This window comes from Arvicanthis niloticus, chromosome 16 (assembly GCF_011762505.2).
Source record: "Arvicanthis niloticus isolate mArvNil1 chromosome 16, mArvNil1.pat.X, whole genome shotgun sequence".
NCBI lineage: Eukaryota > Metazoa > Chordata > Mammalia > Rodentia > Muridae > Arvicanthis > Arvicanthis niloticus.
In genome coordinates this window covers 48,188,386-48,205,457 of record NC_047673.1, presented here as the reverse complement: position 1 = coordinate 48,205,457, position 17,072 = coordinate 48,188,386, and the positions used below count along the sequence as shown (strand labels likewise).

Genomic DNA, 17,072 nt, shown 5'->3' with positions numbered 1-17,072 from the left:
CATGTGTACTCTTTGGCTGGTAGCTAAGTCCCCTGAGAGCTCTGGGTAGTCCAGTTAGTTCTCATATATATATGAAATATATAAATTTTTATATATAAAATTTTATGTATGAATGCTCTAGCTGCATGTACTCCTGCAGGCCAGAAGAGGGCATCAGATCCCATTACAGATGGTTGTGAGCCACCATGTGGTTGCTGGGGATTGAACTCAGAACCTCTGGAAGAGCAACCACTAGCTCTTAACCTCTGAGCCATCTCTCCAGCTCTACTCTCCCCCAACGTATTTCTTTGTCACAAATACCCTCCCCCAATGACTAAACAGTAAATTTTTAGCTGCTCTGTAAGATGTCCTTAAACTTTAATTTTCATTTTAAAATGACTTTTAAGTTTCATTAGGCGTGGAACATAGATAAGAAAGCATCTACCAAGTTACACTGATACCTACACAACCAACTCATTGTTTAAAGTCAGTGGTGGGTGAAATTCTCGACATGTGCCAACATGTGACTATTTATTTTAACTTATAGGCTAGGTTCTGGTCTCTACAGCATAAGATCACGCTGGTCCATGTTATGCCAGCTGGAAGGCCAGGGGAGGTTGTTGTAAAGTGTTCTTGTTAGTGACTTAGGGTCTCAGTGAATATAGTGTATCCAATCAAGTTAACAGACAAGGAATGCAATCATACTCTGGTTCTGATTTATGGAGCATTTTCAAAATCCTAAAACGTATGGTCATCGCTGAATGGTCTTCCGGGATCAGCCCCTTCCTTCCTCACCATCCCTGTTGCTGGAAAGCTTTTCCCTGGCTTCTAGTACCCTAGTGGTTAACCTCAATTCATTTTGCTCAAGACAAATTAAAATATTTCATAATGTTTGCCTGCCTGTTAGTCTTTCCAGATTCTTCCTGAACATTCCATCTAGAGCAGCATCACGCAGCAGCGGGTGACGACCCCTTTGGGGGGGTGGACAACCTTCTCAGAGGGGTCGCCTAAGACCATCGGAAAATGTTTATTTCCATTATGATTCATACCAGAAGCAAAATTACACTCAGGAAGTAGCAATGAAAACAGTTCTTATGGTTGGGGGTCACCACAACGTGAGGAACTGTATGAAGGAGTTACAGCATTAGGAAGGTTGAGAAGCACTGCTCTAGAGAGTCCTAGAAAATAGCATGTAACCCAGAAAAGAGCATAAAACCACAAGTCTGCTTTAGTCATGGAAAACAGAGTGAGTGACTGGAACACTTTGTTTAACCATCCATCATCTTTTGTTATTACCATTGTTAACTTAGCCTGAGTTGATTTTCTCCCTTAATTCATACACTTGGCTTTTTAATTCGCTCTTCGCATTAAAAAAATAATAATAATAACCTTTTTCTCTTTGCTGCCTTACGTCTATCTCTCTCATCTCCATCGTTGGTATTTGTGAAGCTAGCCGTTTGGTTCTATTGAATACTATCTCACGGGTTGGAAGTGTACCTTAATAATAGAGCAGATTCTTACAACGTCTAGGCCTCGGGTTCATCATCACCATGCTGCAAAAGTAGAAATAGAAATTTTGAAATTTGAATTTTACCGCAATCTGGATTTTGATTCTTTGACCCAACTTGATAGCAACTTGATTGAATTAATTTATTGTTTTTCCCATTTCCAGTTGGATCGACACACATGCAATGACCCTCATCTGAGTTAACTGAGCCCAAGGCACCAATTCACTAACTGAGCCCTCAAAAGTCATGTGTCACTGGTTGACTAATGAGCACCATTGGAAGGAATTTCCTTAACAAGATACAGATTTGCATGTAAATACTAATAATGTCATGTGGGGCCACCATCCTCCAGCTTCACCCACAAAAAAAAAAAAAAAAAAAAAAAAAAAAATACTTTCAAAACATCTGTCAAAAACCAGAGGAACAGTGCCCACCACAGCCACTATGTGTAATAGGGTGATTGGGATCCAGTGATGGAGTCTTTGGTTCTAACTGACAGCTTAGCTATCTTATTAGAACAGGGCAAAGCTAGCTGCCATGAGAGCCATACTCACTAAGCAATGAAGCCATATTGTCATGAGAATGCTACACCCACTAGTATACCCTGTGCCGGCAGGAAGTGGCAATGTAGAGCGGTGTAGCTATTTTTCAGCAATCGATCTGGTAGAAAGAGGATTAGCCAACGGGAAAGCATATAGTTACTTGACTGGCCCTCTCATGGTGAAATCGGTTTTAGAAGCACTCTACTTAAGCGTTTTACTCAAAGCTGAAGGTAAATCCTGCTCACCTGAAAAGACCTTTGGGAACAGGCTAAGGGTTGTTCTCAAAGCAGGAAGGGCCTTTCAAATAGCTCCATCACTCTCTTATGGGTTTTGCCTATATTTCTCACCTTGCTGAAGCCAGTTGGCTGGCACGGTGTTCTAACGCTCCATTTCAACTTAACAACAACCCCGTTGCTTAATATTTTCCCTAATGTGTTTAACTGCCACACTGCATTGCTCTGAATTACAGAGACTCTACCACAGACTATCCTCTTATGTAAGGCTGAGCCAAGTGTTTGTCAGGATCTAGATAGCCAAATGCAAACAGATCTGGGTGCTAGAAGCCCTGTTAATGAGGACACTTCTTCCGGTCTGAACAGACATGGAGATGGAGGCAGACTGCCAGTTGCCTCAGCCAAAAAGAGAGATGCTTGCGACTTACGACATTAAGGACATAGGCTCTGAGTCCTGGGGTTGGGGTGCTGCCATTTGAGTCATGAGCTCCACTGTGCATCTTGTCTCTGGAGTCTTGGAAAGCTTCCTATGTATCTCTATTTTCTTGTTATAAAATGAAAATAATAATATTCACCTTCAGTAGTTATTGCAATTATTAAATAAGAATTTATTGCACTTAGAGTGTGGCACAAAAGACTTGGGTTAATGTGAGCTATTACCATCCATGTGTTCAGCAAGCTAATCTTCCGACCTGATTTCAACACTGCAAACTAGTGTAGAGAGAAGCACATTGTCTAAATAGTTGTGCTTCTATACTAAACATTTCTGTACTATTTCAACGATCCACAGGTAAACTATTAGAAGGTGAATTTTACAAAAGGACTATTTTGTCTATACTTTCTTCACATGCACAAAGAGGACACTGTGGCACACAATAGAGCTTAATTCATATTTGCTGAACGCATAATTGAATGTAGCTTCCTGTTTCTACGCGTTCAGGTTTATCAAGAAGTGATTAAGGGCGGAGAACGAGGAGGTTTGGACAGAGGAGTTAGCACCATGTGACTCATAGGTATGCAGGAAACCGGTGTCGTGTTCAGGAGATTCTTGGCAGATTGAGAGGACGGAAGAGATAGGGACAGAAGCAATGAGGTCTGGAACAATATTTTCCCTACATTGGAGCTTTGAGTTCAAAAGTAATAAATACATATAAAAACACACACATGCATATATACATATAGACATACATACATACATACATACATACGGCTCAAAGCATGCATTGTCTAGTTTTATGTCAACTTGACACAAGCTAGTTATCAAGGAGGAGAGAGCTTAATTGAGAAAATACCTCTATAAGATAGCCTGCAGGGCATTTTAAAATTAGATTAATGGGGGAGGGCCCAGCCTATCAAGAGTGGTGCCATCCTTGGGCTGGTGGTCCTGAGTTCTATAAGAAAGCAGTCTGAGAAAGCCATAAAGACCAAAGCACTTCTGCATCAGCTCCTGCCTCTAGGTTCCTGACCTGTTTGAGTTCCTGTCCTGATTTCCTTTGATGACAAAATGTGATGTGGAAGCATAAGCTAAACTCTCCTCCCCATGTTACTTTAACCATGGTGTTTCATTCCATCAATTAAAACCCAAATGAAGCTCCTGCACAATATGACATAAAGCACTGAACACTACTCAGGCCAGAGGCACAAGGAAGGCTTCTCCAAATGATTTGTGAAGAAACCCAAAAGAATGGGTAGAAGTCAGATAATGATAAAAGTGGTACATAAAGAGACTATATATAATATATTATATATATACATTAATGAATCAACATATCCCATGACCTTGAGACAGGCAGAATGTTGGTTTTTCTACATAGTCCAGAGAAAAGCCACCTGAAATGTATAACCATTAAATAACATGATGAACTGTGAGAACAGATATCTGTACAGTGGCAGACCTCTAAAGGGCAATATAAGCCAGACTATGAATTTAGTTAAGTAAGAACTCATTGAATTAGCATTGGAGAGTAGGGACCCAACGCACTGGAATTTTCTGGCTGGGGGAACTGAGGATATGCCTTGCACATCCCTATGCATAGCCCAGTGAATACAATATGAGAGAGAGAACCAGTCAAGAGTCAGCCTTAGCCAACAGGTCTCAACACATACAAAAAAAAAAAAAAAAACATTCAAAGACTTCATTTCTGGGAGGCCAAACTAATTAATAATGCATGAGACCAACATTTGTAAGAAATCTGAACTACTAAGGATAATGTCCAAAAAAATAATAGACAATATGACTGCTTGTCTCTTTTATATGTGTTTAGAAGTTATTTGTGTTTTCTCAGAAGCCAACAGTAAAACTAAGAACTGATTTCTCTCTCTTCAAGAGCTCAAGGGATGGCCATGTATCATCAACTTTGTTTATCTCTACAACCCTGCAAGGCAGCAAACTGCCTTATATTTGTATATCTTATCCTTTCATCCTTTCTATAGAACTCACTTTACAGATTAAAAGGAAATGAATATCTGACAAACTAGATGAACATCAAAAAAATCATTGCCAGGGACAGACCTGAATTAAAATTCATGCTGTCGTGCCTTCATTCTCTCTACAGCAGACATTTATTATGAAGGAGTTCTATCTTATAAAAAATCTACTTTCAATATATATATATATATATACTACCCTACCATCTTGTCTAACAAACTGCTTATTGGATATAGACACCTAGATGGCCTATAGACATCTCCAGCTTTATAATGTCCAAAACAGAAACCAGAATCAACTTATCCCCACTCCTGGTCTGGTTCACCTTTACTTTTCAGTTCAGTACTACTTTTGCTTCAGTCTTTCACCTCTCCCTCTACCACAGCCCCCACAGCCCAGTAATTATAATGCTCTGTGCATTCAACTTCTCAAATATCTGAAATAACCTTCAGATCATGGCCCTGGTTACCCTCAGCTTGCTTCTATATCAGCTCAAATTTGAATTCTTGCTGTAGCCCTCATCTGTTTTCTCCTGATGTAATCCAATGCCTTCCTCCTTGGTATCCTAAGTTCAAATTCTCCAGTGACTACTTCCCAGTGCCTATATGGATTACCAGTGTCTTCAGATATGGCCATTGCCTGCCTCTCAGATATAGCTATCCAAAGACCATACAATGTCCCCTGCCTTCTGGTGATACAAAATATTTTCTGGTCACCATAACTTGATCTAACACTCCATCATCACTTCAATCACCTCTGTCATTCTGGTTTCCTTAGACTATTGACCCATGAAGGTGTTCTTAGTAACTCCCTGCTCTGGTCCTTCATTTTCTCTAGAAATTGCTTTACTTGGGTACTTGCAGAGCTAATTCTTTCTTTTTGGGCCCATAATGGTCAATTCAAGTCCTTCTGATTTCCCCATGTGTATGTAATATTATATTTATTATCTTCTTTATTAATTGTCTATGCCTGCCCATGTAGAATTTAAGATCACAACATAAGATACGAAACTTTGAAATGGTTAGAAAGAGGTATAGAGAAAACACATGAAGCTTTAGGCATAGGCAATGACTTTCTGGATAGGACTTCAATAACCCAGGACATAATAGCAAGAGCTGATGGATGGATTGCATCAAATTAGAACGCTTCTGCACAGTAAAGGAATCAACTGTCAGAGTAAAGAGACATTTTACAAAATGAGAGAAAAGCCGCTAGTTATTCATGTATAAAAAGATGAATATCTACAAAATATAAAGAACTCAAGAAGTAAAACACCAAAAAAAGCAAATAATAATAAAATCAATAAACAGGCAAATTAATTCAACAGATTCAAAGTATGAATCCCAATAAATTTACAAAAATAATGTTCCTAAATGATGGTCCTCAGCCACCAGAGAAATGCAAATCAGAAGTGCCCTGAGATTCTCTCTCCTCCAAGTCAACATGACTGTCATCCAAAACACAGATGCCCTGAGGACAAGGACAACAACTTAATACTGTTGGTAGGAATGCAAATTAGCCTATCTACTGTGGAACTACATATGGAGATTCCTCATAAAGCTAAACACGTGGAACTGAAGAGATGGCTCAGCGGTTAAGAGCACTGACTGCTCTTTCAGTGGTCCTGAGTTCAATTCCCAGCACCCACATGGTGGCTCACAACCATCTGTAATGGGATCTGATGCCCTCTTCTGGTGTGTCTGAAGCGAGCAACAGTGTACTCACATGTATAAAATAAATACATTTTATTTTAAAAATTCTAAAAAATGTGACTACTACATTATCTAGCTATATTGCTCCAGTTATATGCACAAAGGGTATTAAGTCAACATTCCACCATGTTTACTGTGGCCCTATCCTTAGTAGCCAAGAAATAGAATCAGCCTAAGTGCCTGTCAAAAGATGGAAAGAAGCTGTGATATAGATGATAGATAGATAGATAGATAGATAGATAGATAGATAGATAGATAGATACAGAGATAGAGAGATACAGAGATAGATAGATACAGAGATAGAGAGATAGGGATGATAGATAGATAGATGATTGATAGATAGATACAGAGATACAGAGATAGATAGACACAGAGATAGATAGACACAGAGATAGATAGACACAGAGATAGATAGACACAGAGATAGATACAGAGATAGAGAGATAGGGATGATAGATAGATAGATAGATAGATAGATAGATAGATAGATAGATAGATAGATAGATAGTAAAAATATAGATAGTGGAGTCTCTGGCAAACAGGATATGCCCATTAAATTTTTAAATAAATCAAATGTACAGATGTGTTATTTAATATTCTTTTTCATTTACATTAAATCTCACTGACATTTTTCTACTTCAAACCCTTATTGTGTATCTATTGATTTTCTCTATTTGTTAGGTTAGAGGATACAACTCAGGTTATCTTCCTATGAATGCCTCTCCCCTGACAATAAACAAAATATAAAGGGCACTTTATAAATGTCTGTTGAACTCAACCGGCCTGTCTGAATAGTGTGTTCCAAAGGCCCACTTACCTGATTGTTCTCTCTTTTGGAAAGCCCCAAACCTGAATAGATAGTAATTTCTCAAGCTAAAGATGTAGATCAGCCAAAACTCTGCTAGCCCTCGGTTACCTTTGTCTCCTAAATCCTTTGCTCTAAGTGGGAGGCACTGTCGTACAATGTGGGTAACTGATTGAGTCAGAGGATACTTTATAAAGCTTTATTTTGCCAGGATTTCAGAAAAGTCTCAGACCAGATGGTTAGTACATTCTGATTTTTAGAGCCGGGGATGCTTTCTGACTAAAAATAAATTAGGGGAAGGGGAAGGTATTGCACAGTTCCCTGTATGTGAGACACTGAGTCGGCAATTCTACATTCCTCCTCCAATCACGAACTTGGGTACATTATCTCCATTTCCAAGTAAGTGAACTAAGGTTCGTAGAACTTAATTCCTTCTCCAAAGGCAGACAGTGAGCAAGTGGCTGACTAGAATTCATCCAGCTCCCTGTACAGCCACAAGTCTCAGGCCTGTTCCCAGGACTGTGCTGCCTCTCCAGGTGCGTCGTGTTTTGATTTGGTGATCTTCTTCCTGTGATGCATGTAAAATAGACATGTGCTCGTGTCTATTTTATTCCCTTTATGTCTTCCGTATGCAGGGTTTTCATGACCCACCCACCCCGGCCCAGGCTGGAATGTTTTGTACCGCTCACACATTCTTTTAAATCTCAGACTCTATGTAAATATGGAAGCTAATAAAGTATAGTACAGATGTAGGAACACACAAGGTATCACACAGATGCCATTCAAGTCTGTGGCCAGCCTTGAAGTAGTGTGGCTTTCCGTGAACTATGAAAAAAGCCCCACCTATGCTCATCTGCATACACTGATTGATTCTGAGGGGCAGTTCAGGAGTCCTTAGACATCCCCTGCCCAACGACGCCATAGACAAGGTGAAGTAAAGGTGACATTGAACAGCCAGGGCTATCTGCCATGCTTTTTGTCAGCACTGAACCAAAAGCAAAGCAAAGACAGAACATCAATCATCACTTACAGAAGGTTGTCATGGAACATAAGACTTTCCAAATACTCCCAAGTCTATTCCACAAGGGGAAAAAAACTGTTAGCAGCCATGACTGATGGGATGAAGGGCAGAGGAGAGTAAGGTTGTCACGGTAGAAAAAAACATACTCAGAAGACGATTGCTCACTCCACTGACCTAATCTCAGCTGGTAAACACATAGATAAAGACATTTCGTAATCCAAAAGCCTGGCCTAGTAGAAGCCTATAGATAGCAATTATGTCACCCTCAAGGTCAAAAGTGATAAAGGTATATTCGGTCGAAGGCTGCAAATGTTCCCAGAAGCTTCATCTATGTGGCTTTGCTGGGCACTCCAAAGACAAGGGTGAACTGAGTTCAGCCTGTAGCCAGAGAACAATCACTTGATCTAGTGGATATTAGGAAGGGCTTCCAGGTTAATGCCCTGCCATTTGTCTCTGTCACCAGTGAACTTTGGAACAAAGTGCTCATTCAGTTTATGATAGGGCAAGACTTTGGGATACATACATTCCACCCTCTGGTTTTACATCTGCTTCCCTGATGCAGATAGATACAAATCGCTCCAGTTTCCAACTCCTACAAGGACACAAAGTACAAGCACAAGAAACATATTCTGGGTTGTTCCTGCCCTACTAAATTTGTTTAACTTGCCAGGCTGTACTCATGAGTACACCTGTGTTGGTCAGAACATGTGTTTCCACAAGAGTTTGGGAAAGGACCATCAACTTATGGCTCAGAAGTGAATGTTCAGAAAAATAGTGTACTTAGGAAATCTAGATTGGCTCTTGTGTCCATGTGAGCATACGCAGGCTGATGGGGATAAAAAAAATCAGAGAATATTCATTTTCTTTACTGACTTTAGGTTTTGTGGAAGTGCATGCTTTTTAAGGGGAATCTGGGGTTGTCTGTGTTTACGCCTGAGCTGTTGATAAAGGTAGTTGGGAGAAATGACAGTAATAAAGTCTGGAAGAAGGTATATGTCCATGGAATAGAGCAAGTTCGAATTTACCTGATCATACAGAAACTGTCCTAGGCGTTATAGTTTAAGAATGGTCTTTGAGGGGTCCATGAGAAGGCTCCGTAAGTAAGGGAGCTCGACACCAAACCTGGCAACCTGAGATTCATCCATTGTATCTACGTTGTGGAATGAGAAAATTGAATCCTATGCACTGTTCTCTGGCCTTCATACTGTGGTATGCACACATATACGTACTGCACAATAAATCAATGTAAACACATTAAAGAATGTTATTTGAAGGGTTTTGAAATACAACTCAGTGGTAGGGCACTTGCCTAGAGTGACCACAATTTGAATGGATTTGGTTTCCAGCATTATAAAAAATAATAATAATAAAACCACAAAGCCTGTTTAAAAACCTAGTAAAATATATTGGATCCATGTAGGTGAGATGCTGGAAATTGAGGATGAGCAGTGATGAGAAATACCAGAGGGAATGGAGGGATAAGGAAGAAAAACGCTGAACAAGGTGTCACAGCCATTCTTGGGGGATGCCGGGAGCCCTGGAAACCATCTTCCTAGAATGTGCTATCTCCCCACAAAGGAGAAGAGTCTCTCAGGAGATTTTCTGGGATTCGGAAAGCAAAATCCACACCAAACTTTGAGTTTAAAGAGTAGAATAAAAAACCTTTGTGTTAGTTACAGTCCTTTGTTTACACTAAAGATAGAGACACATATCAAATTGCCACACGTTGCCTTTCTCCTTCCTTATTCCTCCTCTCCCCTCATGCAAACATCCGGATCCCTCAAGGACATTAAATATTGGTTTGATTGAGTCTTAAAACTCAGGAACCCATAAATGTTTACAAAGGGTGGCTGAGAAACTCTTAATCCTAAAAGCACTGTACCTTTACTGTCCCTCCCTTGAAGGAAAGCAACCAGAACAAGCAGAAGCCCCAAACACTTCCTAAGCTAAATACTAAAACATTACTTGATGCTAACGTTTAAATGGTGATGTGCAGACCTTTTCTCAGACCATGCACACTTTTTAAAAACATCACAAACACCGTAGGAGTGAATGTTTGATACTAAGTCCTTTCCTTTCGGCTTCGCCTTCCCTTCCTGGATGCACAATAAGGAGGGGTGTGTTCAGATAATGAGCTTGTTCAGGACTTAAACTTTGTTCCCTGGAAGGGAGCACCTTTATTCACTGAGCTGTGAACTGTCTCCAGTAGTTGGGTGATTTATTTATTTGTTTGTTTGTTGGCTTGTTTGTTTATTTTTATGGGCTTTCAAGTGCACGATACCTCCTCTGTTTTACACAGTCATCAGAACAATGTTATCTAAATTCCCCCAACATCCATTAATATTGGACTGAAGACGCTGACCCTTGAGCACTAACAAATTTGACGTTTTACTCTCAGCTATTACCCATGTGGCATTTGTCCCCACCCCTTCATTTGTCTTCCAAAGACAACAGCAGAGTGCCTGGCATTTCAACGAGGATTTCTTTTGTCTTTTGCAATACACAACCAGTGTGAGATAAGGAAAATTTTGCTTTTTTAGATGTGTCTGTTTTTTGCTTTGCTCTCAATTACAGTGTGTGTGCACAGGCGCGCGCGCAGCGCGCGCGCGCGTGTGTGTGTGTGTGTGTGTGTGTGTGTGTGTGTATGTATGTATGTATAAATGTCCTATTTTATCTGAATGGCTAGAAGAAACCTTTATATTTGTCAGCAGCTGAACATGCAGCAACGTGCTCACTACAAAACAAAAAATGAGCAAATTACTCTTTTTTAACAAATGAATCAATGAATTTTTGTCTCAGATTAAATTGTCTGGGGAGTTATGGATCCTTTGAACTCTGATATTTTTTGACTTGAGAGCTGTCTTAATTAAACTCTGGATGTATATTCAAATATAAACACATATTGTACATGTATGCACTTTGAGCTGTAGCATTTCCCATGTATTTTATACTCTTTCTTTCTAATCCATCCAGGACAGAACATTATTTCATCCTGTGAGTAACAGCTGTATGGACTGCAACCCTGCAGAGAAGAAGATTTTCATGGCCAGATGTGACCCTCTATCTGAGACTCAGCAATGGATTTTTGAACATATCAACATGACTGTTTTAGAAAAAATTAGCCACTATGCCATCTCCTAGAAAGGAAAGAAGAGAGATTACCTACAGGTTGTGAACTGTGTGGTTGCAGGCGTCTGGGTCAAAGGAGTCAGGAATAACATTTCCTAGATCCAGGAAGCCTGGTTGATAGATGTGTAAATGCCATGTTAACGTAGGCTGTCCGGGGAGAAGTTCCTACATCTGAAGAACTTGGCTGAGAACCTCACCAGCTGCTTCTGAGAACTGAAACTAGCAGTTCCCTTGCTGGCCAAGGGTAAAGATTATTTAGGGACTTTCACCTCGACTGCTGAGTTAATCAATCCTAGCATTTCTCAGGTCAAATCCTGCAGTAGTGAGTAGCTATGAATGGATCCTATTAATCGGGTGGGAGGGGGGTGGAAACGGAGCGCATGACTGCTCTGGCAACCTGAGGCTACCACAGGTCTAGAACTAGCCACGCTTAAGGGGTGAGCTGTACTCTCTGGTGCCATTCTCTGTCTAAGAGTGGGTTAAGCAGGTTTAACCCTTTAAAGTGCTGCAGATGATTTTAGAGTGCTCATACCATTTTTTCTCTTTTCTTTTGTCTTCTCTTTAAACAAGGGTACACGGCATTGAAGAATTGCATTACATGTTTTCATCTTCAATTACTTTTCTTCCAAGGTCCATGTAATCTCTCATGGTTCATAAGAGCTCATAGCCCACCGATTAGCTGAAGTTCTAACTCAGTGTCCTTAGATGAATGAATCCAGTTAAGAACAAAAAAACAAACAAAAACTATGCTACCCAGTTACTCCAAAGAAAGATTTTGAAGAAGCAACAGAATATCGCAAACACCCACGTGCCACACACTAGCGCACATACACACACACACACACACACACACGCATACACACACACACAAGCACACTCACACATGTACACACACACAAGTTAGGGGAGAAATTTCCCTATGAAATCTATTTTTACTTTTCTATTATTTTTAAATAAAAATCTGATGTTGGTCCAGTCATAATTTTTATTAAAGAAGGCAATGGAGTGGGTTCATTGTAATTTGTTTAGTCTATCCTAAATAAATCTTCACTCCAAGTGATGTGGAAATGGCCTCATTCACTTTAATTCTGTTTACTCTGAGAGCTTTAAAAGTGGTGTTATTTAATTATTAGTTTTGAAGCCTCCTCCCCATTATTGAAAATAATGGTATTGTTGTTTTATTCAGAAGCCCAGAAAAGGAATTACCATTAATAAAGCATTTCTGATGCCATTTTCTGTTAATGGGCAATATTTCAGGGGTCTGAAAAAGGAAGTAACTTCAAAATTAATGAAATAATATTTAATCCTTTAAATAATTTTTCCCTTTTCAATAATGATGGAGTGGAGAGAAGAATGTACAGGAAAGAAGATCTTCAGAGGGGAAGGCACATGTGTTATGCATTCGCTGTTTTGAGTACAGGTTCTTCCTACATTGCTTTTACTATTTTTTGATGTAGTTTCCTTATTGATAAAAATATATACATTGAGATGACCTATAAATTTTGGACATAGATTACTGAAGTTCAGGACAGAAAGATCCAGAAAAGTCTGTCGTTTTCTGCTGTTGTTGTTTGTTTGTTTATTTTGTTTCTCTTGGGTTTGTTTTTTAAAATAAATAACAAAAGCCCAGAGAGGCCCAGCTTCTGGGGGGCTTTTCACCTGGATGCCTCACTCAGTGGAAAAGAATCCTGTACTTCCCTCAAGATGCCCAATCATTCAGAAGCCTAATATATGATACATCTTCTTGAAAATGTGCACGATTATTTTCTGTCCTCTATCCCTAATCAAATATATATAGTTAAACCACCCTGCTAAGAATTGGGGAAGGATTACTTTAGTATCTTTACTGATTTTTTTTCCCCAAGCATTCTTCTGAAAAGCTGTTCTTCTTAAACGGACTGTCACTGAGATCTTTAGTATACATCAAGTGATCTTGAAACAGTTAAGATGCATCGTGGAGAAAATCAATAGTGAGGAATTATCCTGTGTACTGAACATCTCTAAGGAGTGAGGAAAGATGTATCTCAAATGTTCTGAGACCAAGCTGGCTGGAGATTTAGATGATTCTATACAAATTCACATTATGTCATTGAACAGTTGATTGCTACTCACAGTTGTACCAAAGACACAACCTTGGGTTGCGCACCCTGGAAGCCCAGATTTTCTCTTAGGATGCTCTAGTCATGGCTAACTCACCTGGCCCTAGTCTAAGTACTGCGGCGTTTTTTGAAGTACATGGTGATCAATCAAGATTGGTCTCTTACTCTCTGAATAAAATACTATTTAAAAAATTATTATTTTTTCTTTAAACAGAGAATGAAAGCTTGGGACATTAGATCCAAAATTAAAACTTCCAACTATGGGCCAGTCATTAATTGTGTGCACCCAGGGAACATACAAATGAAGTGGAACCTGGAGACTCTGCTCCTAAGCAAGTGGGCAAAGCACTTACCCATAAAAGCACATTGGAAGAGGTGTGTCCTATACCACTGAAGGTCAAGCGTCTACTTGTTTGAAATATAATCTGAAAAGCATAGCACTACGTAGGTTTGCACTTTTAATTAGCAAGAGGGATAGAAGAGTCCTAAGAAAGACTATTGTTCCTAGAAGGAAATTCTTTGAGAATTCAATAGTAGAGTGCCCAAGGATTCTTTTCTCAGAATGAAGGATGATATAAAGTTAATGTATCACAGAAGTTGCTATTTCTCCATCATCAGAAGCCGTTCTGACAGAAGTAAGACAATAATTAATTTTAAAGACCCTTTTGTGTATTTACAGGGAAAGATTATGCTGTAAAACAATGGGGAACTAAGTGTGTGATTCATAGTTTTTCAAGACTGGACGAGTACCTTGGCAATAATGATACACTGGCTTCTATGTCTACTGTTATTTATGTATATGAATAGAATCACATGACTGTTTTTAAATGTATTCATTCTATCAGAAGCCTCAGTGAATAATGCAAGCTCCAGGATTATTTTATGAATTGATAACAGAACTTTATACAATAAATGAATAACGCGTAATGCAAATGGACTCACAGTCAATGGAAAAGAACTGTTAGCCCCATTATCTTTACATTTCCTTAAGAACATGAAACCAATGTCAACCTGACACCATTTCTTTCAGCGTCCATTCCATATTTCAAAAGAAGGTAGCTGTCGAAATATAAGTATGCTTCGTATCTTCACATGGAAAACTTACATTTTTTTTTTTCTTCAGTGTTTGACATTGAACCCAGGGCTTAGAGAATACAGGGCAAGCGCTCTGAACTGAATTCCCAGCCCTATTTTCATCCTTCTAGAACTATCTATAAGAAAAGAGCAAAAAGGAATCTTTTACTTGAAAGACCAGCTCTACAAAGGCAGCAGATCCATCAAAAGGAACACTGACACTTTGATTCTAAAGCCTGCTGTCCATCAGTCACAGAGGGCTACTTCCACCACTGGGACATTCCTCCCCCAATTCCTCACACTCCTGAAGGCTCAGAGAGGGGCTGTTAGCACCCTGCCTCAGTTTTTTTTTTTTTTTTTTTTTTTTTTTTTTTTTTTGAGTTAGCAGTTAGTTCCCCTGCCCTCACCTGCAGAAGAATGTTGTTTTTTTTTTTTTTTTTCCCTTTCAGAATTTAAGATCATCTTTTAAAATAAGCCCTGTAACTGTTTATTTATCCCCACAAAGCTGCTCACTAAAATTCTTTTCACTTCTCCCCTCCGTGGGGAATATAAGGCTGTCATGTACGTAGCCAGGTGCTGAGAATGTGCTGGAAACAAGGTCTTTCAATATAAAACATGCAAAGGAACACTTCAAAGGGAAATTTTAAGTGATTCTTTATGATCCTGTGAGCAAACGCATGTGAGAAAGTGCATCATCGTTTCTCTAGACATGAGTGTGTACAGCCCTCTCCAGTCAGTGCCTGGGGAAAACCCTACCCTCGACACTGTCACTCACAGACTGCGGGCTAACAGTAATTATTCTCCACGTGTGAAGCTCTGGTTGAGGACACTGAAGCGTGACAAGTGGCCAGTGGCTCCCCCACTGCCAGCGTTGGAAGAGTGCTCTTTGATTTATGTCTATAGCCTTTGCCTGCAGAACTCGAAGCTCTGTGCAACTCCATTTGGTAGACTTGACACGGGCCTGAAGCTTTTATTCTCAGCCACTTATCTCTGCTCTTGACATTCCAGACTGGTGTGTCTGGTTCTGTGGCCTGTCAGCAGAAACAGCTTGAGCAGGTGTTTGATGCTTCTCTTCAGAGAAATCTGGAGACTTTTCCTGTATCCTTCCCACCTGCTGTTGCTCCCTTCAGCTCCCCCACACACTGGCTTTCTGAGATTCCCAGAGTTCTCTGCTATTCACATCTGCTCCATGTAACGAACTGAAGTAACTGACACAGTACAGAAAAGCTGGTTACATTTCCAAATCCTGTTGCTAATGACTTTACTCACACGTCACTCACCTTGGGATGGAAGCCAATCATAACCAAGAAAGCATATGTTCTGGATTTTCAGGGACAGTCATGGTTTATGTATAGTTACCTATATATTCCTAGTGCCCTCCTTTGCTCTTAAAAGTGACCTGAATTACATAACAAATTGAATTTTCAACTTATTTATAATCTACTTGGGCTGCATATGGTTCCTCTGTGGGAATTGCTAAGAAGTCTTTTGGTTCTTCATGTCTGCAAGAAATCAACTAGCCTTCCTTCCCTCCCAATGAGACCAGAGTATACCCATTTACATGATAGTTGACAAGTTGTTTAATGGTGGAGTTATTGCCAAGACTTCTTATATCTACCAGCCTAAAAAAAGTCACTGACTTAATACAATTCTAACTTAAATGGATTTTTAAATAGCATTTAAATTTTTTTACTTGAAATATGAAATTAAGACATTTCAGACTTCTCTGGGTACAGACAGTAGATAGCCAGCATAGACTAAGGGCTGTTTGTCTAATTCTAATATGATGACACTACAGGATAAACATGGTTTCATTATTGCTTCTGCTTTGCAAAACCATCTTATACTTATTATCACATTCTGTCCAATATAGTGTCACTTGCAATAGATGACATTAACTGTCCTTCTGAAGAAACTGCAAGACTCAGAGGAAAAAATTTTTTTTTCAGTCTGTTAGCAAATTAGCAGAGTTGAGACTAGAAGCCAGGCCTTCGGTTCTCAGTACTCTGTATCAGTCATTCTCCCGGGTACCTCATATGTCCCAGCAATGCTGAGTTACTGCACAGTAGTGTGATCCCTTATTCCTCTGGGACTTGGGGTTTTAACCTCTCTATTGTGTTTGCTTTTCTTTGTGCCTCTGTGTTTTTATTGGTTTTCCTACAAGCTTATTAAACTAAGAACACCCAAATGGAATCCAGGATTAATCCCTCTTAATGAGATTTCCAGGGTGCTTTGAACAAAAGAAGTGGGCAACTCAAGCTATTTGTATAGCTGTCAATGATAAATCCAAAAGCAAACACTGTGTGTTTGGGGATCCTTAATGAGCTCAGGCCTCAGGGGCAGAAATCAGCCACCAATCAGAGACTTTGCATCGACTCCCACAGCAAAACCCTAAACTGACCTTCTCTTGAGAGTATAGTGGCTCACAGCTGCAATCCAGGCCTTCAAGAGGGAAGCTCGGGGAGGAGGATAGCCATGAATTCTAGGCTCGCCTGGACTACAGGGTGAGCCTTGCTTCAAAGTGATATGAATAAGCTATATG

The 17,072-nt window shown here is 39.7% G+C and overlaps 1 protein-coding gene and 1 long non-coding RNA gene across 2 annotated transcripts in view; one reads left to right on the top strand and one right to left on the bottom strand.

Moving 5' to 3' along the window:
- Positions 1–11,467, top strand: part of Galntl6 (polypeptide N-acetylgalactosaminyltransferase like 6) — a 1,047,155-nt gene extending 1,035,688 nt beyond the window's left edge. The window contains exon 13 of the mRNA XM_034520732.2: positions 11,202–11,467. Coding sequence (XP_034376623.2) covers positions 11,202–11,369 — 168 coding nt within the window. The 3' untranslated portion in view covers positions 11,370–11,467. The remainder of the gene's footprint in view (positions 1–11,201) is intronic.
- Positions 1–11,486, bottom strand: part of LOC143434702 (uncharacterized) — a 29,096-nt gene extending 17,610 nt beyond the window's left edge. The window contains exon 1 of the long non-coding RNA XR_013104413.1: positions 11,391–11,486. This is a non-coding gene — a long non-coding RNA (uncharacterized LOC143434702). The remainder of the gene's footprint in view (positions 1–11,390) is intronic.
- Between the last annotated feature and the right edge of the window lie 5,586 nt (positions 11,487–17,072).